This window comes from Eriocheir sinensis, chromosome 28 (genome assembly GCF_024679095.1).
Source record: "Eriocheir sinensis breed Jianghai 21 chromosome 28, ASM2467909v1, whole genome shotgun sequence".
Taxonomy (NCBI): domain Eukaryota; kingdom Metazoa; phylum Arthropoda; class Malacostraca; order Decapoda; family Varunidae; genus Eriocheir; species Eriocheir sinensis.
In genome coordinates, this window is record NC_066536.1 from 8,321,118 (window position 1) to 8,349,088 (window position 27,971).

The window sequence follows — 27,971 nt, forward strand, 5'->3', positions numbered from 1 at the left end:
AATGGCCCTACTAATCACTCCAAACAGCTGTGGAAGTACAAATTGTTATACTGGACAAACTATGTGCAGTATACTTCGAAGTAGCCCTTGCAGCATTTTCTGTTACAAGGTTAGCATCCATTATTCTATTCTAGCAGAAAGGTTCGGTGGGAAGGACAATATATGATTTTTTTCTTCTAAAGAGCCTTATAGGGTATAATTATTATGGCTATCTACTCTTCGACCATACACAAACCAATTTATATATGAGGGGAGTATCAAAACAACTCTATAATTAAAACTGATGATTTTTTTTTCTGTAACAGCAGTACGTTACTGTACGTTTTTACTATAATTTTTTTTTTTGCTTATAGTACCTTTCTCTCATAAAATAATATAAATATAAAAAATAAATAAGATAAAAATAAAAACTCTGTCTGCCTGGCCAATCTCACCATCTCCACCACGCACCGTCCATCAGCAAGCACAGGTAAGACTTCATCACCGTGGCGGAAGTTTCCTCTATACTTTCCCGGGCCCTTAGAGGAGGAAAACTCTAGCGTTCATTCAGGGAGCGCGTGCGGGGGGCCTCAATAAATGCAGCACCGAGTATTGACGGCAAGTGATGCAAGGAAGGAGGAAGAGAGTGTTCACGTGTGGGGCTGTTAGTCACTCTCTCCTCGAGCCAGAATATTTGGAAAAAGAATGTCATGTCAGGGAGCCCAAAATAACGGGAGTAAATTTATTTCAGAACACTGTATAATGCTTGCAAGAATGAATGAAAGCGGTTCACGTATGCTATTAATAGTCGCTTCCTTTTCTAGCCTGAACATGTGGAAAAAAAAAAAAAAAAAAAAAAAAACAGCAATGACTTGGGAGGAAATCTATTGCAGGTATGGGGGTCAGAAGGAAGGAAGAATGCACAAGTTTCTATGAAGTTCATTGATATAGGACATTAAGAAGGAAAGAGTGTTTTAAAACGTGTTAAAATTAGTCACTCCCTCCTTAAGCCTGAACATGACAAACGTGACTTTAGAAGATATCACGTAAGGTAGCATTAACCCCTTCCTTTTCAATCCTAAACATACGACCAAATAACAACTACTGGTCATACGGAAAATAAGTTCTTATGGGGTTCTGTGCGGCAGGAAAGGAGACGGTTCACGTGTATCAAAATCAGTCACGTCCTCTTCTAGAATGAACAGGTGACCGAAGAGCAATGACTTAGGAAACAAAAAGTAAATCGAGGGAAACTTTCATTCACTTAACCCTGCCCAAGTTTTCCAGCGGCCATTGATGAATGAAGGCAAGAGGAGAAGCAAGCGTGGTATACAAGGTCAGTCGCCTCTCTCCCAGGCACACCTGACAACACTTAGGCGTAAATAACTAGGCAATAAAGTTAATGAGCTGGACGCTGCACAAGTTTTAGAGCCTCGTGATGCAGGTAAGAGGGAAGCAGGAAGACGAGCATGTGTGGTAATGTTAGGCGCTTCCTCCCCGAGTACACACACGAGTAAACAATGACTGGACGTAAACAAAACAATGATGAAAAACATGAATGAACGGTGTGAGGTAAAAGGCCGAGCGTGTGTGGGTGGGTAAAAATAATTAAATGCTCCCTCCCTCCCCCGAGTCCATTCATGTAAAAGTAAAAGAAAAAAAGCTAAATCAAAAGAGAAAGACGCTATAAAAAAAAAAAAAATTCTTGGGGGCATGATTACAACACACACAATAAGCTAACAAGGAACTTATACCACTCGTCGCACAGGTAAAACCAACACCTGACTAATTAATCAAACGCTTCACCTGGATATATATAGGCAGAGAAACACGATGACAATAGTTACTCGAGGTTAAAGAAATAATCAGATCTGAAATCATATGCTTCATTTGGACTAGAGCAGCATAGCACTTAAATGTTCTATTATACTAAACAATTATAATGGTCCCGATATAATAAGCAAATCACAAATACTGATACGTTTCTACTGTGCCTGGTAGTAGTAGTAGTAATAGTAGTAGTAGTAGTGGTGGTGGTAGTAATAGTGGTGGTGGTAGCAGTAGTAGAAGGTTCGAACTTCGTCGTAGTAGCAGTGATATGATAATAGCAATAGTGGTGATAGGAGTAGTGTTAGTATTAGAAGGACCATGAGTAAGGGCAATGTCACATCTCAAAACAATAATCTACACAAGCACGTCCCAGTAAAATACGTCGAGCAATATATTAATAGAGACGGTGTAAAAGTTGCAACACGCTCCATTACTATTATTATCTTCCCCCGCAACCAACCAAGGCTTCCACGCCCCTCGGTAAGGCAACGCAACGGAGGTGACGACAGCGAAGCCAACCAAGGCAGCGCCGATTGACTGATAACCTCACCACCCGCAACATAGTTTATTTTCACTTTTTTTTCCCCCCTTGCTAAAATGTTCTCACCACGGGCAATGGCGTTTATTTTTACCTTTTCCTTTCCTTTACTAAAATGCCTGAAATGTGTGATGCGCAAGCGAGAAGACGGAGGGTTAGGTTAGGCGTCACTTAATTTCACTTTTTTCTTTCATAAACGTCAAAGAATGTAATCAAGGTAGAATTATCGCCGTGAAAACATTTGAAGCTTTACAAACCTGGCTTACTTTGCTCTTCCGTCCCGTCTGGCAAGGATATGGGTTAGGTCAGACGTCTCGTTAACGTTTTTCTATCTCTCATTACTAATATATCTGAGAAACCAATCTGGACACATTAATCGCACTGACAACATTTCCGGCTTGGCAAACCTATCTTACTTTGTTCCTCTGTCCTATCTGATAATGAGGGGATTAGGCGAGGCGTCATGTTTTTTTCTTCCTTTTCTTCAATGCTAATATTTCTAAAATCATATATGTGTAGAATTAACATTGTGAAAAGATTACTGACTACATAAACCTAACATTAGTCCTTTCCCTTGCCGAGTGGGCGAGAACATAGCACCTGCCTGAGGGGGTGTGGGTTTTGCAATTATAGGCTGGATACTCCCACCTCCACCCCTGTCACCACTCCCACCTGTCCCTTATCAGCAGGTAAACACAAAGATCCAGGGGGTGTTACAACAGCGAGCCAGGCAGGAACATGGGGCTGGATAGGCAGGAGATTGACCTTTTCCTCATCGCCAATAATAATAATGATAATACGATGATGAGGAAGGAGAAACACAAACATCCAGGGGCAGTTACAACAGAGAGGCAGACAGGAGCACGGGGCTCGATACGCAGGAGATTGAAACTTTTTCCTCATTGCCAATAATAATATGAAGAAAAGATGAAGAACCACATACTGCACTGAATCAAAACCATGGCGGAAAAAAAAGGGGGGGGGGGGGGGATACTGACACAAGCTCATCTTTATGTCTCGGAGCCAATAAGCCGTTCAAGCTGGCACACACGGATCATCACCTTCACTTTTAATCCCTTCCGATGCTGTCATTACCGGAGTGTTTCCCCAACCGGTGTGTCGGGTCAGAACGTGCCACCGCACAGGAGAGAGAGAGAGAGAGAGAGAGAGAGAGAGAGAGAGAGAGAGAGAAACCCTACCGGTGAAGGTGAAGGCCACTCGCTAACCATCCAACCAACCAACCTCCTTATCGCCCGGCCCCTTGCAGCGTTAAATATGGCCACTAAATCGTACGCACCATTCCAATAAGTACTCATCTCGACACCTCTGGAAATAGTATTGATAATCGTCTTTCAATTTCTCCCTCTTTCCTCTTATACAACCCTGAATGTAAATATTTTGTCTTTTCCTTGACCCGTCCTGTAACGTAAGATAAAAAAAGAAGTCCTATTACCGGAAACTGAGCTGAGGAAAGAATAAATATTGATAGGCATTCTTTAATTTCTTGCCAGTTCATTCTTTTTATACATCCGCACAATTTTCCACAGCATTTCTTCCCAACATGACTATTAGCTAGGATGGTATACGAGTAGGCGAACATTCCGTGTGTGTGTGTGGGGGGGGGGGGGGGGCAGTTCACACCTGAGGTCACTGAGGACGAGTGAGAGGTGATGGCAGAGCATAGTCTGTGCGTGGTGATGAGGCCAGAACTGCGCCAGGTGAGTTGTGCTTTAATTACTACACGGGGCAAGTAAGGACTTCTGATGCGCCATTCCTTGACATACAGCGTGTGGCCATCATGTTGTGTTAAGGTGTGTTGGGCCCCGGAGGTCAGGGGAATGATGAAACACCGATACATAGCGCTCACTGCATTGCAAGTACACCCACACTTGTTTAAACATCACGTAAAGAGTAAATACACCGATATTAACTGACGATTGCTTCATAACTCAGTGGTTAAGAACGTTATTGATTATTGAGCAACAATACATGACAGTACTTAATTAAATTACTCTCCTTGTTTGCCACGTGCCACGCAAGGAGTAAAATAACTGCTAATAACAATTTATGATTACTTTCCCACTTGCAAACACGGCACAAGAGTTGACTTAACTTCACTCAAAACAAATCGCGTTTTCTTTAGGAGCACCAGGAAAGTATGCCCACGCTAAAGCAATTTCCGTACACGTGCATCACCAAGCCACTTCACTTTGTCCCTGGTGAAGTGTTTGCCATCAGAGAAGGGGACACAGAGAGAGAGAGAGAGAGAGAGAGAGAGAGAGAGAGAGAGAGAGAGAGAGAGAGAGAGAGAGAGAGAGAGAGAGAGAGAGAGAGAGAGAATACTTTTCCACTTGGCAGCACAATCATAACATTCGATTTTCATTAACAGTATCAATGGACAAATATCAGCTACCAAACCACTTCGACTGTTCCTTCCTGCGTAGTGTTTACTAAAAAAAAAAAAAAAAAAAAAAAAAAAAAAAAAATAGTTTCTCTATGGCGCAATAACAACGTAACGCACAAAACGAAGCGAATGAAATACTTTCCATATACACGCTGACGTCAAACACTTTCACTGCTCTATATGATTGTAATGTAAAAACGAGCGAACACTTCAGGCCAGGTCCTTCCACGCGGCGACACGATCACACCTTTCTTAAGACAGGAACCCCCGCCTTCAAGACCTCACACACGAGTCATTATGAAAACAATTTCGCGACTTCCATGATATACCTTTAGGGGGTGGTGGAGGTGAGGCGCGGGGGACGACACCACCGCTATCACCACTGCCACAAGTTAAGAGGTGCTGAGTACGCTGGGTTAAATAATAAACATACATCCCCCATCCCTTCCCCACCACCACCACCACTCATCAATCAATATCAATACACAATGACCCCCGTACAAGTCCAAAGTGCACATGACGGTGAAGTTATCCCCCCTCCCCTCACGTCACCAGCACTGCACATCCGAGCCACCGGGGCACAGACAAGGGACTGTTGCTGATGCTGCTTATGCTGGGATGGCTGGCTGTTGGGGTGGATGGGTGGTAGTGGTGGCGGCGGCTGCTGTTGTGGCGTGTGCACCCAGCCCAGAGAAAACAACTAACCGGCAACTCTAAAGCATCGTACGCTCAGACACACACACACACACACTACAACTTTCCCTAGACTGCATGTGCTCCTTCCTATCGCCGTTCTTCCCTTTCCATCGGGTGAAAGTTATAGTAATGCTCATCTGTTCGCATGTCACTCATACCAACACACCCACCCACAAGCGGAGAAGTTTAACAATACACTCCACAGATACACAAAGACCGACCACTGACGGAGATAGTAGTGGAAGTTGAGTCTATGAGAACCATTGGCAATATATTTTACACCTTGGCCTAGATAGGTTACTTATTCGCTATCCACCTATCCAGACCAGTCCAGTCAGCTACCCGCCAGTGACCTCTCCTCTCATAGGTCATAGCGTGTGGGAGGGGAGGATGCCGAGGAAGAGGAGGGAGCGTCTGTATTCTCTGGAGTTTAGGAGAAAGGAAAGGAAATTGGGTGAGTGTAGGGGTTATAGTATGTTAAAGAAAAGTGGGAGGATGAAGAAATAAGGGAGACAGGCATGGTGAGGTGACTTGGGGATGACGGAAAAGAATCGGTGGTCAAAATCCCTACTACTCTGATCAAGACGATATAGTTGGGATATGATACACACGCATGAGTCGATGGAGGGACTGAGGTGAAAGGATGAGGATAGGTGTGAGACTGGAGTGGCGGGATACCTAGTTTGTTTATGTTAGCGGAGGGGCTGTGTGCTGCATGCCTGGGGGGTAAGTAAGGGCTGCGTGGGTGTACGGCGTGTTTATTTTAGACTGTGAGGTTGTGTGCTGTGTTGTATGGCTTTAAGGGGGTTTGTGTAGCTGTGAAGTTTAAGTTGGAGAGCCGTACTGATTGCTGTGGGCAGTGATGGGAGGAGAAGGGAGGGTAATGCATGGCTGTACATTTTGTTTGGGTTTAATGGAAGGGCTTTGTGTTCTGTGTGTCAATATGCTGTGCTGGATGGGTCACGCGCGTCATATGCAGGCAGACAAACACGCAGTGAGGCAGGCATCGTCAACCTTTCTCCCGGCTACTACTCTGCTGCTGCCGCTTGCTATCGCCCGCCAGGCAAATCAATGAGATGCAGCAGGTGAGTAGCGGCAAAACGATGGGTGAAATGAAAGGTCTGTCCCTCCCCACATACCTCCTCCACCACCACCACCACGCGCCCGTTTTCCTGCACCAACATCATTATCATCATCTCGCTCTCCCAAATAAAATGTCTCATGGGCGCCCCTCTACCCCTTGAAAGTTTTCCATACAGGTTCAAATACTTCTACTGTCATTTTATATACCTATGCGTCAAGTACTCTTTTAATCAATCATGACAAACAGTAATACATTCATATTCATCATAATACACTAGCGGAACACATTCACCTCTTCGCCGGAAATTCAAATTACTCGTTATGTTGTATTAGCTGCCAACAAGAAGGTACATAATATCCAGGAACATTGAATTTGATTCTGAAGCTAAATCTGAGATATTATAAAATATAAATATAAATAAAATATATATATAAAACGAAGTACCCGCTGACTTCCATTTTATGAAGGACAGAAACAAATAATTGCACTTATTAATTTCACTCCTGTTCAACATATAGCTTTGGTCTTCACCATCGAGAGAATTGCTTTTAATTGCCACCTAGATATTTTACAACACGTTTTGATTTTTTTCCTTCTTTTCTCAAGATAAACTCAACTAGGTTTGAACAAATACTTTCCTCTCTCCCCACACCAATGGTTCTTGCAGAGTATCACGCTTTTTCGGCAAGACACTCACCTACCAACTCAGTAAACGTTTTTTTTTTTTATATTCCATCTCAGCTTCCATTACATTCGGTTTTTATTAGTTTTGATGAATGCGTGTGAAATTAAGGAAAATCACTTGAAGGCGTCACAACTTACTCCATGAATGCTAGATATATGACTGTCGTAATACAGGTAAGTTGGGAAGCAATCCAATATATCAGAATAACTTGTTTGAATCACTCATAGGGGCTGAAATAATGCTGCACACGATGAACACCAACCATTCCCTTGATCGATTACCGGGTGGGTGTGGTAATAGTGAGAGAATTGTAACAGAAATGGCTGTGGCTATTAATAAGATGTACATCTTTCTCTGAGCACTATTCTACACTGCAAAGCCTACACATCAAGATCACTTCTTTGGCAAATTAAGTTGAAGATGTGAGATCACCTGAATACCTGGCCAGAACTGAGTATGCATGCTACACTCATTCCACCACAATGATCTGGAAAAATGCTACAGTACAGGGGGAAGACCACTCCCATTACAGATTGGCGTGATGGTGCAAGACTACAGAACCGGTGTTAGTATAGTTGAGACGAAACTCCTCTGCTTCACAACGAACGGTTGTAAAAGTGCACGTGATTTTCGAGACTGATGTAATACCGAATTTCTGTGTCGCAAAGAATAATTTCAAGATCGCATATACACCATGAAATCCACCCCACTGGATGGGCGGTTCCCATCCCTACTCTCACCCACATTACAAACGATTCCCAATGCCTACCTCATCATCATCATCACCACGACGACTCTTGTGACAACACCCATTATGCAAATAGCATTACACGACTGGTGTTTAGTCCCCCACAAAAGTTGCATACCCCAGAAGTGCCTTGCCCAATAAAGTCTGCGGGGAATACACACCATCTGTTATGCTGGTCAATGCCATAAACGTTACGATGAAGTTTCATATTCAACGCATAAATGGAGTCATATTTACCGGTCACATATGATAAAATGGCGACATATGATTAAATCACAGCAATGTACACGGCTTAACCCCTCCCAGCCCCGCTTCACACGCTCTTCCCTTCACATCCCCCAACTTCTGGGTGCGGCTGTCCCGGCACATCCCTTCAACACTCGGCATTCCAAGTTACACCAACACTAGATAAAATCATGGTGACTGAGAGGAACCTCACAAACCCATGGTCTGCTTGATAAGAGAAGTAAGACCACTTGAAACGAGGCCTCAAGTTTCTGAATAAACCACCGTATTTTCCCTTGAGCGACACGCAAAGATCATGATTTGCTTAATGCGACATGGGTATATACACTGAATACGTCACAAATTTCTTACCTTCAGGTGAGGAAATCTGCGTGCAGTTCATGTTCTCTTAACGTCGAGTTAAGAGGTAGGAGTACGAGGAGTGAGTTCTTATATCTTAAAATACTCTTGCGCTGTGTCCTTAAGCAAAAGGCGATTAGAAGTCTGCCAAGAGGGCGGTGGGTGGTAGCCGACGCTGCTGCTGGGGCTAGGGTGTGTGATGGCTGGCCCCCATCACAGACACACTCACAGCCAACTCCCTCACAAGCACCACCACCACGACGCCACACCACTACCGTCCACAAGTCTCTTTCTGCTTTTCCTTAGCACACACCTCTTTCTACCAGTCACAAGACCCACGCAGCACGTCAGGGGAAACGAATTATCGCCGTCTGTGATGCCCGTTTCACTTCAAAACGCCACGCCAACCCGCCGGACTTTGTCACAGAACCGGACTCCTCTTTCTCAGTCGAATTTCAAGCGTTCTAGGCGGCCCCGCGAGCTGCTGGCCGCCTCCACTTGTGCACCGTGTCGAGTTCAATGTTTGCACCCACTCGCACCTAACTAGACACACTAAAACCCACCGAAAATCAGGGATAACCAGGGAGCAACTTTACATCGCCTTTCTCTCTTAGGCCTACGTGGTTACGCTGAGAGTGGCTGGGGACGATACTGGTAAACCCTCCTTCCCCCCTTGCCTAGTTCCTACCTCCCCTGCCCCACCCCCGCGGACACAGTGGTCACCCTCACACCGGCTGGGGACGACGCCAGCAGCACCTCCCCTGCAACCAAAGTGGACTAGCCCGAACACACAAACTTGTGGCGGACACCAAACTGGCACACCGACCCCGTTAACACGAACGTTTCACCCACTATCCCGAAACTTGAAGGAAACGCGAAAATCTTCTTGACATGACCGAGGGGTGTGAAGGGCGGCACAGGGCTCCTACGATCAACGGTGAAACACACGACACAGGAAGGAGAGGAGAGGTGGGCGGCCAGACAGGACTTGGCCACCGCCATACACTTGCCGATTTTTTGCACCCCTTCAAGCACATACACAGACGACTCTTTACTTATTACACTGATAACACCAGCTAAGAATATAAGGGCAAGGAGCAAAGGATATCCGTGGCCTACCCCTCAGGAATCGGCGTTCGTGTCTCCACCCACCCTGGAGAGCCTCCCAGAGCCCTGATTACAACCACCGCTCTTTTAACACATTAGCAAGATCAGTTATACGATAAAATGATGCTATGATGAGGGAATCTGGCTCATATCACGATAAACTCGGCTCGGAGAGAACACTATCATCTCGGCCCTATTTCTACGTATATCCGACGAATTTATCCGAAATGAAGCAACCAAGCGTATCCTAAAGACTGGTGGAATCTGTTTTTCGTTCACTTACCATTTCTCGTGAATAGATGAACAAGATTTCGGGGGATTAAACGGGAGTGACACCGAGATACATCCGCCATGGAAATGCTCACTACGAATTTGAGGAGACAGTGACGTCACAATGTTTGCCTCACAACAGCCAATGGGGGAGCAGCTCGAGGTTGTAAAAGTATATCCAATACCTTTTTAAACTTAACTAACACTCTTCTATTTTCTACGCTACGGCAAAATAGATGTACGCTATATTATTATTTGACTGAAAATACTACTTTGGATTTCGCTGTAGTTTTAAATTGGAGTGTAAGGAAGACATGGCATGCATCACAATAAAACTGGAACGTTATTGTCTCCCCATGTAAACACTATCAGCTGATGGTCGCGGTCGGGCCCGAGGTGAGTATAAATGAGCCTCTGACGCATGAACGGGGGAGCTCAGGTCACCAAAACCACAGAATAATAGACATGCAGGAAGTAAGGAATGGAAATGGGCTGGGTTTGAGCTCCAATGACGCGTGCACGGAGAAAGAGAAGGGAATATTAGTGTGGCTGGCGTGAATGTTGGCCTGCACGAGTATGGCGGCCGGCGCGGTTGGCAGTACTTTGGTCTGCAATGCGAAACAAATTCATTGAAGTAGAAAGTGTGATGTTACCGTCAAAAATTGCTTGCGATAAGTGACGAGGTATAAAAAACACAATAAACAATTGCTGCAAGGTGCCGTAGTTCGTGAAAATGGTAATCAGTAGGTCAAACAGGTGAATATATGTAACCTCAGTACTTTATCGAGTCATATATAGGTTGTGTATTTTTATTATTGTAAATGTTGTACTTCGTAATTGTATTGATGCTAAAATAACAACTGAAAAATCTACTTAACTTTTATAATTTTACTTTAAATCATATATCAGTGTCGTATACATCATCTTTTAACTTCCTTCACTTTACCTATAGACTGATCCTCACTATCCAAAGACAACAGAATAATCCATGTACCTGTGTAACCTCCCATCTGACAACAAGCTGAGTGATTACTTATGCTCCCCCCCCTTCCCCCCCCACCCACCCCCCACACACAGATATGCAGAAAATGTATCATCTGAGGCTCTGAAGAAGATTGTAAGGTAAAATTGGAAGTATACAGTGTGGCTGTGTGTGGCTTCGGTGCTCATCTCCCTCCCACTGTCCCTTGAGCCTGTGGTGAGTGAGAACCCATTACTGTGGGACACTGGGCAAGTTTACCTTCCTGAGATTTCCCTAGGAGTATATACTCATTTATTGACTTGCCCAAAAGGGAGGATGAACAACTGGGTGGGCTGGTTGCCAACTGCCCAGGCTGGGATTCGAACCCAGGCCCACAAATTTGTTGCTAGGAGTGAAGACCACTATCCCACAGGGGTGTGGTGGTGGGTGGCACATTCCTCTTCAACCAAAAATTAGATTGCATGGACACTGAGATGGGTGTATGGTGCTTTTGGGCTTCTCACTGTTACCCTGTGGCACTCAAATATCATGTATTGTATATACCTTAACTTCAGATACCAGCCCTTTATTGGGTCACTATCATCTCATTCCTTGATACTGAGGGTGGGCTTGGTAGCTAATAATGTAGGTTAATCCTGGAGCATGGTTGGTTTGTGGTCATCTGAGCACTGAGCACCATCATCAATGTGTCCAGGTTGCTGGATAACAAAGTTCAAAGTACTCAGTTGACCAACTGAATTGTGTATTTCTTCACCTTTGCAACCCTTGGCTGCCCAGTTATTCGAAATTCACATTCTAGAATTACATTAAGAGGTAAAGAAACTTGTCTGAATGAATAATTAGGTTTTATTACTACATTTCAATTTATTTCTCCTGTTACAATATATATTGTCCTATTCACATAATAACCTCTTGTCACATGTTGTAAGCCAAGAATGACACTTAATATGTATATATGCTTACCAGATTCCTCCCTGGTTGTTACAAGGAAGGAGCTTCTAATTAGCCAGCACGCCATCTCCACTGACTGAAGGGTTTACTCACTTCCTTTGCTCCTCTGGCTGTCTTCCTCTGCTCTGAGCGAGTCATTCCCACATAACATCGAGACAGAGGGGGAATCTGCAACTGCTGGTGTGCAGGTCCATTGCAAGTAACATCAGTAATGTTCAGAATATTTTTGTAATATGACCAATACTATTACTTATTGGTTCATTTTGACCGGTTTCATAATTTGCCCTTTAGTAATCACTGCTGCATGAGCTGATGCTCATAGTTATTTCAGATATATTTTTCAATTTTAAAATGTTTTTAGATGCATAAAACATTACATATACTTTGAACAAAATCAATTTAACCAAAATGGACCATAAATTGATATGTAAATGTAAAGAAATTAACAATATGTGAATAAATTGATTTACTTAGCCAGAACCTAGCCTGTTCATTCATACACTTGCATTTATTGGGGTGGGGTGATCAGGTGATTGGGATGGAATGATCAGGTGATACATCTTAAAAGAAATTGTCATTTGTCAATGTGGAAATTGGTATGCATAGGGGAAGGGGTTTTAGGAAAGGGAGGGGTTGTGTAGATCAAATATTTGCACTGTAAATGCTAGTTGAAAAGTACCTAGAGAAGGAGAGGAAGCTGTTTGCTGCTTTTATGGACCTAGGGAAGGCATATGACAGGGATGACAGGAAGGGTTTATGTGATGTTTTAAGGATATATGGTGTGGGAGGGCATTTGCTTGAGGGGATCAGATCCTTCTATAAGGATGCGAGTGCCTCTCTGAATGGTGAGTTGAATGAGAGTTGTGGCGTTGGTGTGAGTGTAAGACGGGTGTGTGATGTCATCATGGCTTTTTAATGTGTACGGTACATGGACGGCTGTATGAGAGAAATGAAAGCCAGAGTGGAGGAGCTAGGTCCAAAACTGAAAGTGAGAGGTACAGAGGAGTCCTTGGTGGCAGGCCTGTTTGCAGATGATACAGTATTGTTGGCAAAGAATGAAGGGACATTGCAGAGGATAGTACCGTAGATGAGTTTGAAAGGGTATGTAAGAGGAGAAAGCTGAAAGTGAATGCTGGAAAGAGTAAGAATATGATATTTGAGCGGGCAAGAGAGTAGCCCATTGATTTTGCAAAGTCATACAAAGTTAGGGCAGAGAGCGCAACAAAATATAGGATAAGGCTGGTGGAAGAGAGAATGGAGGAGGTAACTGAGTTTAAGGGACTGTTTTATGGAAGTATGGAAGGTGAGGTGAGGGAAAGAGCAGTGAAGGACGGACAGGTAGTAGGTGTGTTGTAGAGAGTTATGAAAGGAAGAAGTGTGAGCATGGAGGTAAAGAGGGAAATAAGGAACAGTATTATCCTGCCAACTCTGTCGTACGCATCAGAGATGTGAACATGGAATGCAGCACAGCAATCAAGAAGACATGCAGTAGAAATGAGTTATATAAGAGGTGCATGTGGTGTTTCAGGATGGGATGGAGAAAGTAATAAAAGTGCCTATGAGAGGTTTGATATGGGTGTGACAGTGAAAGGAGTGGTCAAATGGGTGAAGTGTGGTGCGCTGATATAGTTTGGACACATGATGAGAATGAAGGAGAGTGAATTTGCGAAGAGCTTGTATGAGGGAAGGATTGAGGGAGGGGGTGTCAGGACCTGTGAAGTGGATCAACTGGGTGAGTGAGTATTGGAGCAAGAGAGTTGAAAGTAGCAGGATTGCGTGTCCTGAGAGGGAGTGCCAGAACAGGGAGAGATGGAGACACTTCTGCTGCAGCCACCCCCTGGAGGGAAGTTCCAGTGAGGGACCATGGCATTGGAGATATAGATAGATAGTTAGTAAGACATAGGACATAGGTATCTGCCCTTTACTTCCAACCTCTTGGTAACAGCCATTCAGTGACTTATACCAATTGCATACCACTATGCTGAATTTGGATCTCTAATAGATGGCACAATGTTGACTCAATAGTGATTTTTCCAGCTGTTATCCAGCAGTTGCTCAAAATTCTTTTTTTTTTTTAATGGTTTGGCTGTGGCTGTTTATTGTTCCATGATACTCACTTTCTATTGCATTGTTATACCTTGCATTTTTCTTCATTCCTCTTTGCTCTTAGCTTTATAACTATTTTGTGAGGTGTCAGGTTTCTGAACTGTATGTTAAAACTGGCAGGATACAGGGTACCAGCTGGCTTCTAAGCTTCATAAATACACTATCTTGCATCTTACATTATGCCAACCAGAACTACTCAGGATTGTGCCGATGCTCAGCATAATTTTAGGAAAACCAAAAGCTTGTTCTTAAGATTTGTTATTACAGCATCCATTCCTCTATGTGTGAATTTTTTTTATTATAACATTGCTTTGATAAGACATGTACAATGGAGAACCTGATTGGAAAGATATCAGGAATTGAATGCCTGGCAGACTCAACTCAATTTCTCCACCTATCAACTCGACACAATCTTCCAAACACCTATCCCCTATTCTTCGACAACACTCAGCTATCACCATCTTCAACACTAAACATTCTCGGTCTATCCTTTACTCAAAATCTCAACTGGGAACTTCACATCTCCTCTCTTGCTAAATCAGCTGCCTCGAGGTTGGGCGTTCTGTATCGTCTCCAACAGTTCTTCTCCCCTGCACAGTTGCTATCCATATACAGGGGCCTTGTCCGCCCTCATATGGAGTATGCATCTCACGTGTGGGGGGGCTCCACTCACACAGCTCTTCTGGACAGAGTGGAGTCTAAGGCTCTTCGTCTCATCAGCTCTCCTCCTGCTACTGATAGTCTTCTACCTCTTAAATTCCCATCTCGATGTTGCCTCTCTTTCTATCTTCTATCGATATTTCCACGCTGACTGCTCTTCTGAACTTGCTAACTGCATGCCTCCCCCCCTCCTGCGGCCCCACTGCACATGACTTTCTACTCATGCTCATCCCTATACTGTCCAAACCCCTTATGCAAGAGTTAACCAGCATCTTCACTCTTTCATCCCTCACGCTGGTAAACTCTGGAACAATCTTCCTTCATCTGTATTTCCTCCTGCCTACGACTTGAACTCTTTCAAGAGAAGGGTATCAGGACACCTCTCCTCCCGAAATTGACCTCTCTTTCGGCCACCTCTTTTGATTCTTTTTTAGGAGCAGCGAGTAGCGGGCTTTTTTTTTTTTTTTTATTGTTTCCTTTTTTGTGTGCCCTTGAGCTGCCTCCTTTGTTGTAAAAAAAAAAAAAGAGGAAACATATGATGAATACCAGTCAAGCCAAGACTTAACCCTTACATCATCAAACCACACTAAATATTACGCAAGTTTTCGGTGATGTCAAACATTTTGTGTGACTTTTTTTTCATAAGCAGTAGTAGTTGACCTAAAAGTAAGGGAAATAACAACCAGTTCATTCACATCTGCTTTAAACTTTTTTCCTCTATCCTTTTCATGGCAGATCACTATTGCTGTCTTTCAAGCTAATAACCATGGTTGCATCATTCAGTGATGCATATACATGATAATACTCCTTAACCCGATAAAAGCAATCCCAGGGTTGGAGAGAGCTATTGTCAGGCGACTGGTTGACCAAAAAATTGAGTCTCACAGAATTGGAAAAACAGTACCTCAGCACCTTTAGAATACTGGAGCGCATAGGACAGTTAAAACCAAAATGTTCTAAACCTATTTGTATGGCTGTGGCAGCGGTCAATAAATGGGATTTAGCCGAGCACTGGCAACCCCTGGGATGTGTGAGGGGGGACTACCTGCAACGAGGCAAGACAAGGGACGTGAGCGTAAATGACACGTACCACGTACACATATTTGTAACTATGTACTAATATACACCTCATCTATATCTTAATTTTTTTTAGTTTATCAATAATTTAAAAATAAGATGTGCTACGAGACGAGGCAAGACGATTGACATGGGCGAAATGAATGACGTGGGGCTGTAAAGGGGAAGAGGTAGGCCACTACTCTGGCTCTTTATCTCTGTTCTATAGGGTTGGTGGTTAGCAGGGTGAGGCAGAGGAAGGGAAGATGGATGGATTTAGAATGGAAAGAGAGAGAAGGAAGAAAAGGGGAGAGAGAGAGAGAGAGAGGGGTCTTGGTGGTGGTGGTGAGGAGTAGGGTTTATCTGTTTACGTAGTATAGGTTGCCGGTTACTATTTTCCCTACCACTTTTGATATGAGTGTTCACGGGGTGTGGTAGGGGGTTCACCAGAAAAGGCAGGCACCGCCCGGGGATCGAACCCGGGACTTTCCGCATGCCGGGCAGACGTGCTACCCGTTACACCACGGCCGCCTGCAGGTGGAAACCCACACAGTGAGGAAAGGAGACTGGGAGGGAGGATGGAGAGGAGGTGAGGGGGAGGCGAGGGAGGGTAGAGGCCAGCCAGGAGGATTGAGAGGGGTGAGGGGAGGCTAGCGGCATACATCTTTTTTATTTATTTTTTTTATTTATTTATTTATTTTTTTTTACGTCATGGCCTATTGCGGCGGTAGGCTTCTTCCTGGTGGATCCTGATGGTCGGTCCAAGGCTTCTTCCCGGTGGGGCTTGATGGTCGGCCCAGCCCGTTCTGGTGCAGGCGAGTGTTTGTAGTGGCGCCATCTTGCGTCTTCATGAATAAAAATAACATTTACTTATCAATGTATGCATGCTTTGTTGTCCTATACGTAGTAGGGGGACGGCGAGTCCTTTGGGCCCTGCCTGAAGGTTGGGCAGGGTTGGCAGAAGGAGCGGAAGTTCTGCGTCCTCTCTGGTTGGGGTCCGTGGTGTTGCTGAAGCTGCCCGGGAGGGTAGGGTGAGGGGGTCTGCTGCCGGCTGGGGGTGGGGGGAGAGTGGGTACGCGTTTAAAAAAATCGCGCTCAATTGAGGCTTGTCGCCTCTCCTCGGGCAAGCCTCAATTGAGGTCTGTCACTGTTCTCGGGTTAAACAATCATCAAGACTCACCAGACACCTCCGTACAACCTCGTAATATACATCTCCTGCTAGTCATCTAACCCGGCTCCTACCTGCAATTACGATGTAACATGCATTTTGGTTTTTTCGTTATCTCCATACTTTATTACATCCTCTGGAGATATGGCAATATGAAAATAATCCCCACAAACCTAAAAACCCCTGCCCTGTGCTCCCAAAGTCTTCCTTACAATCTGACCATCTTCCCAGTAGCATCCTCCATCATTCGCCTCATTTCGTTGATATATGGGGCCAGAGACACACTGCTATAGTGAAACCAGATTGGCAAGTCCGATTTGCCATTGGCTCCCGCATGTCCTTTCCTCCCCTCTGCTCTGCCACACATTTCCAAGACCTATTTTTTCCTCTTATATGTTACCTATAGCTAACAAATGAGAGGAAGAGATAGGTGTTGGGACTGTGTTGCAGAGCATAGGAGAGGAAAAGACCAGTGGTAGCCAACGCCACAACGGACTCACCAATTTTGTTTCACTATAGGCCTCAAAAACCTTCCTGAGTCATCCTAAGATAGGGTAGGACACCTCCCATCCACTTACAGCTCACTCAATGGTGGGAAATTGCACAGGAAATAGATGTGTAAAATTTATGCACATGACACTGCATTGACTAGCATAAAAATGCATAAATTTTACTCACACAATGCTGCAGGGGTTAAGAGGCTGTATTTTGGCATATTGTTGTAAAGACTTTTTCATGTGGATAACATTGATGTTCATGCCACAATACTACAAATATTTTCACAATTTTTTTCTTACATGATTCTAGTATTCAAAGCATTTTCCATTTTACATTTCAAGCTGTATCCTAACAATTCTTGCTTTTTTCAGGCCTCAAGTGGACATTCATGAAATCTAAAAGGCATTTCAGCAGTGCTTCAGCTCTGTAACTATAGTTGTTTGTCTTTAGTGATTGATGACTGATGACAAGGTTTTAGTACCTTTGATACAAACTGATAAGTCCCTGTTGCCTAGTTAAAAAAGTGAATTGCATCTGATCAAATCATCTTAAGTTTTGCTCTCATCTGATTAGGTATTGATTGCACGCTTTTAGTAATAAACAAAGTGTATAGTTAACAAACATTCATTTTTGTCAACATTATGTGTATCCTTTTTTTGTACATTAACCCAAAACCCAAAGAGGGAGAATATAAGATAATCCTTGTCAACAATCGTGATGAATTATATAACAGACCTACTAAACCTGCTCACTTTTGGGGTGATGGTGAAATTCTTGGAGGAATGGATGAACAAGACACATGTAAGGGTGGCACATGGTTGGCTGTGACAAGGCAGGGCAAAATCTCCACTTTACTCAATGTTTTTCAAGCGACCACAGAGTTTACCACTGGCAGGGCCTCGAGGGGCTTCCTGGTTGTTGATTACCTGAAGTCACACAAAAAGGGACAGGAATACCTTGAGGAGGTCAAAAACTCTGGGAAGGTGTATAATGCATTCAATCTTTTAACATTAGATCCTGAAGGGGGCTCATATCATGTTAATTTCTATAACAACAATGAAAAGACCATACATGAAATACCACCAGGGGTCCATGGCTTTGGGAACTGCCCACTTATAAAACCCTTCAAGAAAGTACAGAAGGGTGAAGTATTACTACAAAATCTGATTAATGATTATGGACAGAAAGAATGTGAAGAAAAACTAATTGATGAACTGTTTGAAATGATGCAGGACAAAAAGCCTTACTTCCCTGATCCACAGCTAAGTGAGCAAGGCAAAGGGCACCCTGAGCAGTTCATTAAGAGCCTGTCCAGTATTTGGGTCTGTTTTCCAGCTGGTAGCTATGGTAGCAGGACCACCACTATCATTCTAGTTGATCAGGAGAACCAGTTGGTGTATAGGGAACGCACTATGCAAGATCCAATAAATCCAAGCAGTCCACAGTGGAAGAGTAGCAACTTTGCATTTACCATAACTCCTAGTAACTCATAACTTTAAGCAAAGCAATAAGTCAATAGTATATGCTTTGCAAATTTAATTATTTCAATTTACCATTGCCAAACAGTTATTTTATGAAATGTTTAACCAGTTGAATAGTCCTATCATGCAACAGTTTTCAAAAACACAATAGACTTTTTCTTACAAGCTTATTTAAAACTATGAACATATAGAAGCAGTCTATAGTCTGTTTCACCAAAATATTACAGGCGGCCACACCCCCTCATCAATTTTGACTGGCCAAGTGGCAGCCAGTCACTGCGCTGGAAAAGTTTAGTCTGCTTAGCCAAGGAAGCTCGCTCTGCACTCACGCTGCCTCGCAGTGCTATGTGATTCATGAAAATAATATTTATACACCTCAATATCACCATGAAATATTAACTTTGAAAATGCATTTTTTCCATTGATCATGTACAGTGCCTAAACTGTCAAACATTATGATGAGACAGAAAACATAGCCATAAGTACACTTAACTTGAATACTATAGATGGAAGTATAAACTTGTTTTTATCGTTTAATAAAAATATCCTCATTCATCATATGATATCTACGAGAAAAAATAATTAGTCGTCTTGTGTTAAAGAATGAATGTTATAAATAATGACTCAAGGATGGCAATGTTACTAAGAAAACACAGGTAGACGTTGCAGTATTCCAGATGGTATTAGAAAACTAAGAACATAGCACAGAGTCGCGACGCCAGCAACCGAGGCAGAAGCAAACTGACGGGTTCTGCCCGGTGATTTGTTGCCATAGAGCTAACCAAAATCAAGAGAGAAAAAGAGGAGGCGTGGGCACCTGTAATATCCTAGTGAAACAGACTATAGTTGGAGGATGAAGTAACTCACTTGGCACGTACTTTTATATGAGGTGAGCCTTGAGGCAAAGCTTATCCTTTCCAATGTGTCAGGTCTGGCTTCCAGATTTTTACAAAATATTATTATGGAGTACCATGGAGGTCATAATCTTAATCTCCCATGATCCATATCCTTGTTCTTGCTCACATAGGACAGCACAAGTAAAACCCACTCCTCACTGAGAGAAATACAATTATCATCATCATTATCACCACTAAAATTATCATTGACTCCTTTCTGCAGTGGCAGGATGGGGAGTCAAAATAGAACATGTAACCATTCCAATGATTGTTTGTGGGTAAACTAGTCTAGGAGGCAACCAGCCTCGTTCAGGAATTTATTCAGTATAGTGTGGCATATTGATTAGTGCTACCATAAGCCTTACTCTATAATTTCTGTTAAAAATTGCATGTGTCATGAAATCATTCTCACAGCCAGTTTAAGGTAACCATCATAATGAGAGAATTTTATTACACAAACAGATGTAACTAAACATTTTCCCGTCTCCTTGTCACTGGCCGATCTTGTTACATTGACATTTCTACTGCCCTCACTCTATTGTTTCTAGTTGTCTTCCATTAGTGTTAGTATCAGGTCTGGTGAGCAATGCAATCCAGACAATATGTTAGGAAGTTTGTGTAAGTGTTACCACTGTTAAAGAGGCTATATTTGAGGTTTGCCCCTTAGGTCCAACTACCGTTTACCGTTGATGTGGTTTCAGTGCCGCTGGCGCAGCGCTCTACGAGGGCTGTCAACAATTACAACGTTAGTCTCAATAATAGTCTTCGATGCACTTATTCTCAAACATCGTAGCGAGTGAGTGAGTGTCTTAATTGCTTTCACGAATAGTATCACAAATATCCATTGGTTCAGTTTTCATGTCTGATATTTTCGTTATTGTATCACAATTACATATCCAACAATTATTTTCAACTCACTGAACATTTATCACACACAATTTATCTTTGAGTATCACAAATATTCATTACTTAATTTTCCATTAATCTGTTCTCTCAATTTCAGTCTGTAGAACTACACAACACTGATCATTCGCTGAGTGGTTGATTTCAGGCTTCTTGTACCTCGCACAATTTATGCATTTCTTCTCAGCCATGGCGCACTCCCTGGATTTATGATCCCCGGCACATTTGAAACATTTTGGGGCTTCTCCATTGGTCTTTACAGTACAGTTGGCCTCAAGATGGCCATATCTTTGACAATGATAACATATGATTGCATGGTATCTATCTCTCACGGTATACACTCCCCATTCTAGTTTTATCTTGTCATGATGCTTGTTGGTCAGCTCTCTAACAGTTGGGTCACATTTCAAAATACGTATAGTGCATTGTGCCTCCAGCAGCAGGGTTAATGAAAGTCTCAATTTTCCCCTCAACTCCTGGAATCGAGTGTAGAACTCATTCCTGTTTAACAATGTCTCAATTATCTTATCCCCGGTCTCCTCCTTATGCACAATGCAGATCTTTGGCCTTAATTTTTCCACACTTTTTGTGCTAATTTGCTCTACGATTTCTAATTTCTGAGTTGCTTCATTCCTTATATTCTCATCATCAAAGTTCATAACAATGTTACCTCCATTCATGAATCTTGAATCAGTAATCTGAATGCCTTGAAATGCTTGGGAAACTTAATTTTTCATCTCAGTAGCCTTTTTATCTTGATCAGAGGCCTTTACGACAAGCAGATGCTTCTTCCTCCTCTGTTTTGCTACATCAGCCCAGCTGGCGTCATCCGTCTCTGTCTTGCCACCCAGCTTCTCTTTCACACTGAGTGCATGAGTTTCAACTTAATTTTTCACAACTAATGTTTCTCTTGATAATTTTTGCTTAAATTCATCCAATTTATCCACAATGTTGGTTGCTAAAGATGCATTGTATAAGCATGGCGAACACACCCAGTTTATTTTGGGTATGTTATCCTGCTTGACCCCTGTCAGATGAGCACACTTCACATGACACCACTTAGGGCACAAATAGCATGCAATCCACTTATCTCCTGAATAGTCTTCACAAACGCAACACGCGTCTCTCAGAGTCCTGCTCCTGCTGCTCACCATTGTCGAGTCAGCAGATCAGGAGCACACAAACGACACATCCACTCTCTCCCACTGTCACTCACTCACTCCATAAATACTATATTTGCCAGTGTCAAAGGTACATTTCGTTTTCAATTGTAACATTTAACCCATTCATTGCTAAGCGCTTGCAACGAGACTATCCCCTCAGGCGCGCTCGGGCACCCCAGCGGGGAAAGGGGATTTCTTTTAACCGCTATATCTCAAAAACTATTCATCACAGCTACTAAACAAAAACACCATTGGAAAGAGGAGGCCAAGATCTATAAGATTCGGTTATGTAAGCCTCTCCTGCGAACGTACAGGCACGTTCAGAGGGTGTATTTTGCTGTGAGTGTGACTGGCGCTCGCAGCAAGCTTTTAGCACCACCAGCAAGTGATGCTAGTGCTTGCTCTTTTAACCTCTGTATCTCAAAAACTATTCATCACAGCTAAAAAACAAAAACACCATTGGAAAGAGGAGGCCAAGATCCATACGATTTGGTAATGTAAGCCTCTCCTGCGAAAGTTCAGGCACGTTCAGGGGGTGTTGCCTGTGAAGACGTACATTTATACGTGTGCGACGGTCAGCCATAAAGCAACTACTGTAGATCTCTTGATGATGGGGTGCTGGCGGGGCAGTATTGCCAACTGCAAAATTTACAACTATTTGGTCAAAATATCAGTCTTGTGATAGGTGAAGCTATGCAAAAATGTCGCTATATTGGACAACAACATCCACCAGTTGCTCGTCCGTAGATTTTCCGTGCTGGACTGACATGATTTTCCACCAAATTTAGTGGAGAACCCACTCAATTGGCAATCCTGTGTTGTGATAAATATTGTTGGAACACTCATACGTGGGAGATTTGGGTGCGGCTGGAGCTCGCAGCGAGCGTTTAGCACCACCAGCAAATATGCCTAACACTCGCTGCGAGCGTTTAGCCATGAAAGGGTTAAAAAATAATAATAATCTCCAGACCTTGACCAATTTTACACATCTGCCATATGCTACTACTAGATCAGTACCTCATCTTGATATATATGTACAAACCGTGCAATACACACATATACCATTCTGTAACAACAGTGCCATGTGGAAGTTGACTTGCCCTCTATGGAGGTTTGTTTACCACTAGTGCTGCTCCTGCCTGATGACCAAGACCAGGACATATAGGAGCAGTGTGTATGATAAAGGATACAGGACTCTGTCACAAAGGACTCCTCTGAGGAGGAGTAAAGAGAGGTATGTGGGAGGTCTCGCTGAGGATGTTGAGGGTTGTTTAGATACAAACGACCTTAGACCTGCCTTGAGTTTCAGTAGGGCTACTCAAAGCCTATGTTGATCTCAAGAAGGCCTTTGACTCATTGCATCGCGAGGCACTCTGGGACATTCTGCATATCCATGGGATTGCTGCATTTATTACTGACCTGATGACTGGCCTTTTCTTTGGGACTAGAGAGTGCTGTGAAGTGTGGGGGAGGCATTTCCATCTTCTATTTTGTATATTCAGGAGTATGGCAAGGGTGCGTCCTTGTTCCATCACTTTTCAACACTTGCATGGACTGGATATTAAGCAAAGTTGTTGTTCAAAGACGTTTCAGAGTATTTGTTGGTGAAATCAAGGTCACAGACTTTGTTTTTGCTGATGATCCTGTACTTCTCGTTGAATTGATTGAGGTTCTGGTGATGTCTAGTCATTTGGAGGCTTGCCAGATGACGCAGTTTAGTCTGTTTATGCATGTGGTGAGGACATCAAGGTCACTAAAATTAGCATAGTGCACAACAATGGTGGGTCTTGCCAGGAAGTCACTCGATAGATTGGCCTTGCCCATTGTGTAATGGACTTGTTCAACATGAGTGTATGGCATTGTCAATATCTAGCCAGGCGGGCAAAGATTAGAGTCTTTAAGTCGCTTGTGCTCCCTGCCTTACTGTATGGCTGTGACTGGATAGTGACTTGGAGAGACGTGTCGATGCCATTGGTACCAAGTGCCTTTGCAGGATCATGGGATATTGTTGAATGACTTCTTGACGAACCAGCAACTACCTAATAAAACTGAATCAAGGCCTGTTACCAGCTTAGTCTGTGAACACCACCTCCAGCCAAATGGGCACGTGGCACACTTCATAGGCATCGATCCTGCTTATAGGGTTGTTTCTGTACGAGACAGCTGTGAGTGGAGGAAACCAAGGGACACCCATGCAACTCAAGGCTGGGGCAAGTTTATTGTTCCATAAAGGGGCTTGGAATGGGAATGGTATCTGCATGGAGGCTTGCCTAGGGGTGTTGGCATGGAAGTGAAGTGACATCCCCATATAGTTATATAATGGGCCTGGCTTTTAAAGGAACTTGTGGTCATGGGGTGACAGGCAGAGAGAATGAGAGAAGCTTTACATTACAGAGTTATGTCCACTATTATCAAGCTGTCAGATGATATTCAGGAAAACTGAGCCTACCATTGTTTTCATGAGATTTCTGCATATCAAGAGCATAAATTAATTACAGTAAACTATACCTAGAATAATATAATGATGGCAAAATAATTTAGTACATAAACATTTTCTCTCACAATTTTTCCTGTAAATTTGCTTGCATTGAATTTCCTTTCACTGTCTCTGAATCAGCACACTTTTTCCAGTTCTAGTGGTATAAGTCTTGTTGACAAAAACAAAAATCGTGCCTGAACAGACTGTCACCATGGTGAGCTCTGCTTCTTTTTAGCCACCCAGCAGCTGCTGGTGATAGCAGAGTTTGCTGTTGCTGTTCAAGACTTACATGTGTGTCGAATGGACAACTTTCCATTTTTGTCAATTTTTACCACTGGGTTATTTTAGCATGTGTACATGTCATATACCAACAGAACTGGAAGTGTGAATTATTGCAGTTTCTCTAATGTAATATTTGAATTTGTATTTGGGCATGGTTATTAAACTGTTGAATGTTGAGTTCAAGAAGAATGGTGTGAAGTCAAGAAGTTTTCACCAGTAAGATTTCATAGGGCTGTATTTGAAATCCATTATTTCTCATCATCTATATTGATCAGTGGTGGGCGTTTCAATAACTTTTATCGACAATGATTATCAAAATCGTTATTGACAATAATGTTTTTCAAATTTGCCATTATTGAAGTCACGTTATCGAAGTCCCCGTTTCGGACAATCGATAACGATACTTTTTTCAATAACTTTTTCATTAAACTTTCACTTTCCTTCTCTTGACCTCTTGAGTTGTTATACGTCCAACTATATAATGGGTTTGAGCATTGTGGTCTTGCATTGCTGCACCGTCCACACCAGGGTAGCCAAGGAGCTCAACTCGTAGTCTTCCAGCAGGATGTCCAAGGGGATCTTTAATGAGAGGCTCTTCCCCGCGCACTACAGGGAGATATTTGTGGCCTTGTTCAGGCGCACAACACAGCTATCCCAAGCTCAGTTGCAGTGGAGAGGGTGTTCTCAGTGGGGTCGGACATCTTGAAGCCCAAGAGGAGCACCTTCACATCCATGAACTTTGAGAGGTTCGTGTTGCTGAAGGGCAACGACCACCTGCTGCAGTTTGAAATCCCTGAGGAGGAGGCAGAAGATGTCTTTGCCTAGTTTGTGTATAGTTTTTGTTTGTTTCATATATATTACTATATTAAAAAATACAATTTTTTTACTGTTTAAGACTTTCTTTGGGGTAAACAACTAAATAATAATGGTTTTTATGAAAGAATTGGTTAAAATAATATTTAGAAGTAAAAATGAGCATTTTTGTTGTGTTCGTAGAAACCGCTAGTTATGGTTATTGCGTTATCGAAGTCACCGATTTGGTTATTGAAAGTTATCGAGTAATAGTTATCGAAGTCACTGCAATCAAAAAAGGTTATCGAAGTATTGTTATCGAAGACTGGGTCGAGTTATTGAGTGCCCACCACTGATATTAACCATCTAGATTCTGGTATAGATATTCACACACACACACACACACACACACACACACACACACAGACACGGACACACACACACAATGTGCTAATGTAATTTAATTATCAGATGGAATTTTAGACTTGAAAATTGGCTGAAAAATGTATTTGTGCAGAGTAGGTCCAGTGCTTGCCATGAATATTCAAACAGCTGCTAACATTGTTGAAGGATCGTCATGTTTGGCTGGGGCTGCATTTCAAGGGCCGAACCATCCACGCCATGCCACGAATATTGAACTGTCCTTTATTCTGTTTCATGCATATTTTGCACCTACATTTTTTTATGTATAATATGCTTACCATAATGAAGCATTATGCTTGCTATTTTATGATAGCAATTATTCATTCTGCTTATAGACCTGTGCCAAACTTCATACTTGCTGAATAAAATATCATGAAGCTGTAGGACGGGCCTGGATGTGAATTGAAAAAATTCTACACATTTAATTAATAAAATGTAAATAATCAAATGTTTGAAATTGAAAAAAAAAAAAAATGGAATTCCCTGTGAGCTATTTTGTCAAGTTACTAATCAAAAGTATGGTGGAGCTGTGATGGGATGCATTAACTTTTATAACATTGATTTTTTTTCAAAAAACAGCTCCAGTTTATTGTGATGAGAAATCAACAGTATATTTACAATTTCCACATATTATTCCTAACATTGTTTTGGTGTTATAAAAATATATACTATGCATGTGAGTTGATTATTCATTTGAAATTGAATATGACTATGCATGGCTTTTTGGATTATAAAATGGAATATTAAAATATTCAAAAGTTAAATGTTGTATCATTGCAGATCTTGAGGAAATGTAATTTACTTAATCACATAAACATGCATGTTAACTTAAAAATGCTAGCAGATTCAGAGAAAAGTTTCAAGGTTGTATTGTGATAACAGTTTTTCTTGTTCATAAACCAGTGCCTCTCTCTCTCTCTCTCTCTCTCTCTCTCTCTCTCTCTCTCTCTCTCTCTCTCTCTCTCTCTCTCTCTCTCTCTCTAAATAGTACTTTTATATAAATTACAATCATTTACCTCCTCCAACTGAATTAAACCACGTTATGTCTTTTTATAGATGCAAACTAAGTTATTTTGATTTGAGAATAATATTCGCATAGGCAGTATTTAAGTTATTACCCGCCAATATGAGTAGCTACAGTCGCCGCTGCACAAATGTCACCAGAGGCCACCTACCTCATGCTTTAAGGGGAGGTTTCCACTTGGGCTCTTGAAATTTTTTTTTTTTTTTCGGCCTATAAAATTGTGATTTTTTCTCATTCTTCTGGTATATTGTTGTGCTGGAAGCTTCCCCCGGGGTCTATGGGCCTCTGGAAGACTCTGGGAGGAGCGAGCAGGGGGGCGGGGAGCAAGGCCCCGCCCGCGCCCCGCGGCCAGGACCTTGCTCTCCGCCCCCCTTCTCGCTCCTCCCAGAGTCTTCCAGAGGCCCATAGACCCCGGGGGAAGCTTTCAGCACAACAATATGAATGAATCTGACGAAAAAATAATACAGTGGTATGCAACATGCATCGCAACGTGCTGGAATGAACTTCCACGCGGCGTTATGGGCTGCAATCCATGTTTTCACCCATTTTTAATTTAAGGATTTTTTTTCTTGGTCTATCATGAAATTCTTAGGTTCTCTCTCACCACTGGCCAAGAAAATGGGAAATTTTTAGCAGTTACTAATATTTTTCGTATTTGTGAAAAATCGATTTATATAATTTTTTTCATAAATCCAACAATTAAAATATTCTTTGTATCCGCTTCAAATGTCTTTTTTAATTATATTTTATTGATATTACACAGTAGAACACTGGTTTTTACTATTAAATACGGTGAAATTGGTAAAATTCGAGTACATGGATTTATGACCCCGTAGAAAAGATGAAACCTTGGGTAAACAAAGGAGCCTATTTATGTCTGCTTTTTCTTCATATCCTGATGTATATATCCTGTGGATTTCAATTCCCTAGGTGGAATAGGTAAAATTAAAACAATATTTAAACCTCATCACTTGATATCTCAAAACCATGATTTTGCACTTTAAAAAAAACATCTCCTGTTACTGTTATACTAGTTTCAATGCTTCAGGGTTATGAAACAATACAAAAGGAAAAATTGAGAGTCTGCTTGATTTTCTGTGATGTGAACAAATGGGCCTTGTCATCAATGAAACTAAGACGAAATTTCAAGCCAGTGGGAGGAGAGTTTCTCATCTGCCCAG

At 42.5% G+C, this 27,971-nt stretch overlaps 2 protein-coding genes across 11 annotated transcripts in view; one reads left to right on the plus strand and one right to left on the minus strand.

Moving 5' to 3' along the window:
* The window catches only part of LOC127004480 (paired amphipathic helix protein Sin3a-like), a 57,147-nt gene extending 47,101 nt beyond the window's left edge, over positions 1 to 10,046 (minus strand). For 6 of the 9 annotated variants that reach the window (XM_050872245.1, XM_050872242.1, XM_050872244.1 and 3 more), the window contains exon 1: positions 8,562 to 9,190. The gene's annotated coding sequence lies outside the window, so the exon portion shown is untranslated. Of the gene's footprint in view, positions 1 to 8,561; positions 9,191 to 9,939 lie in introns of those variants that run through there. The other 3 variants (XM_050872240.1, XM_050872237.1, XM_050872236.1) reach the window with 2 other exon arrangements.
* A 251-nt stretch (positions 10,047 to 10,297) lies between these two features.
* Positions 10,298 to 26,530, plus strand: LOC127004481 (transport and Golgi organization 2 homolog). 2 transcript variants are annotated; one of them, XR_007757848.1, is made up of 3 exons: positions 10,298 to 10,322; positions 17,719 to 20,524; positions 20,728 to 26,530. XR_007757848.1 is itself a non-coding variant. In XM_050872246.1 (2 exons), exon 2 carries the CDS (start codon positions 17,989 to 17,991, stop codon positions 18,838 to 18,840), a length of 852 nt encoding a protein of 283 aa, XP_050728203.1. In that variant the 5' UTR covers positions 10,298 to 10,322; positions 17,719 to 17,988; the 3' UTR covers positions 18,841 to 26,530. The 2 variants fall into 2 exon arrangements, 1 of the variants encoding a protein (XP_050728203.1); XM_050872246.1 differs by having other exon boundaries at positions 17,719 to 26,530.
* The last annotated feature ends 1,441 nt before the right edge of the window (positions 26,531 to 27,971 follow it).

Coding starts and splice junctions, on each gene's coding strand:
- LOC127004481 (XM_050872246.1), top strand. CDS start 17,989: ATGTGTATCCTTTTTTTGTACATTAACCCAAAACCCAAAGAGGGAGAA.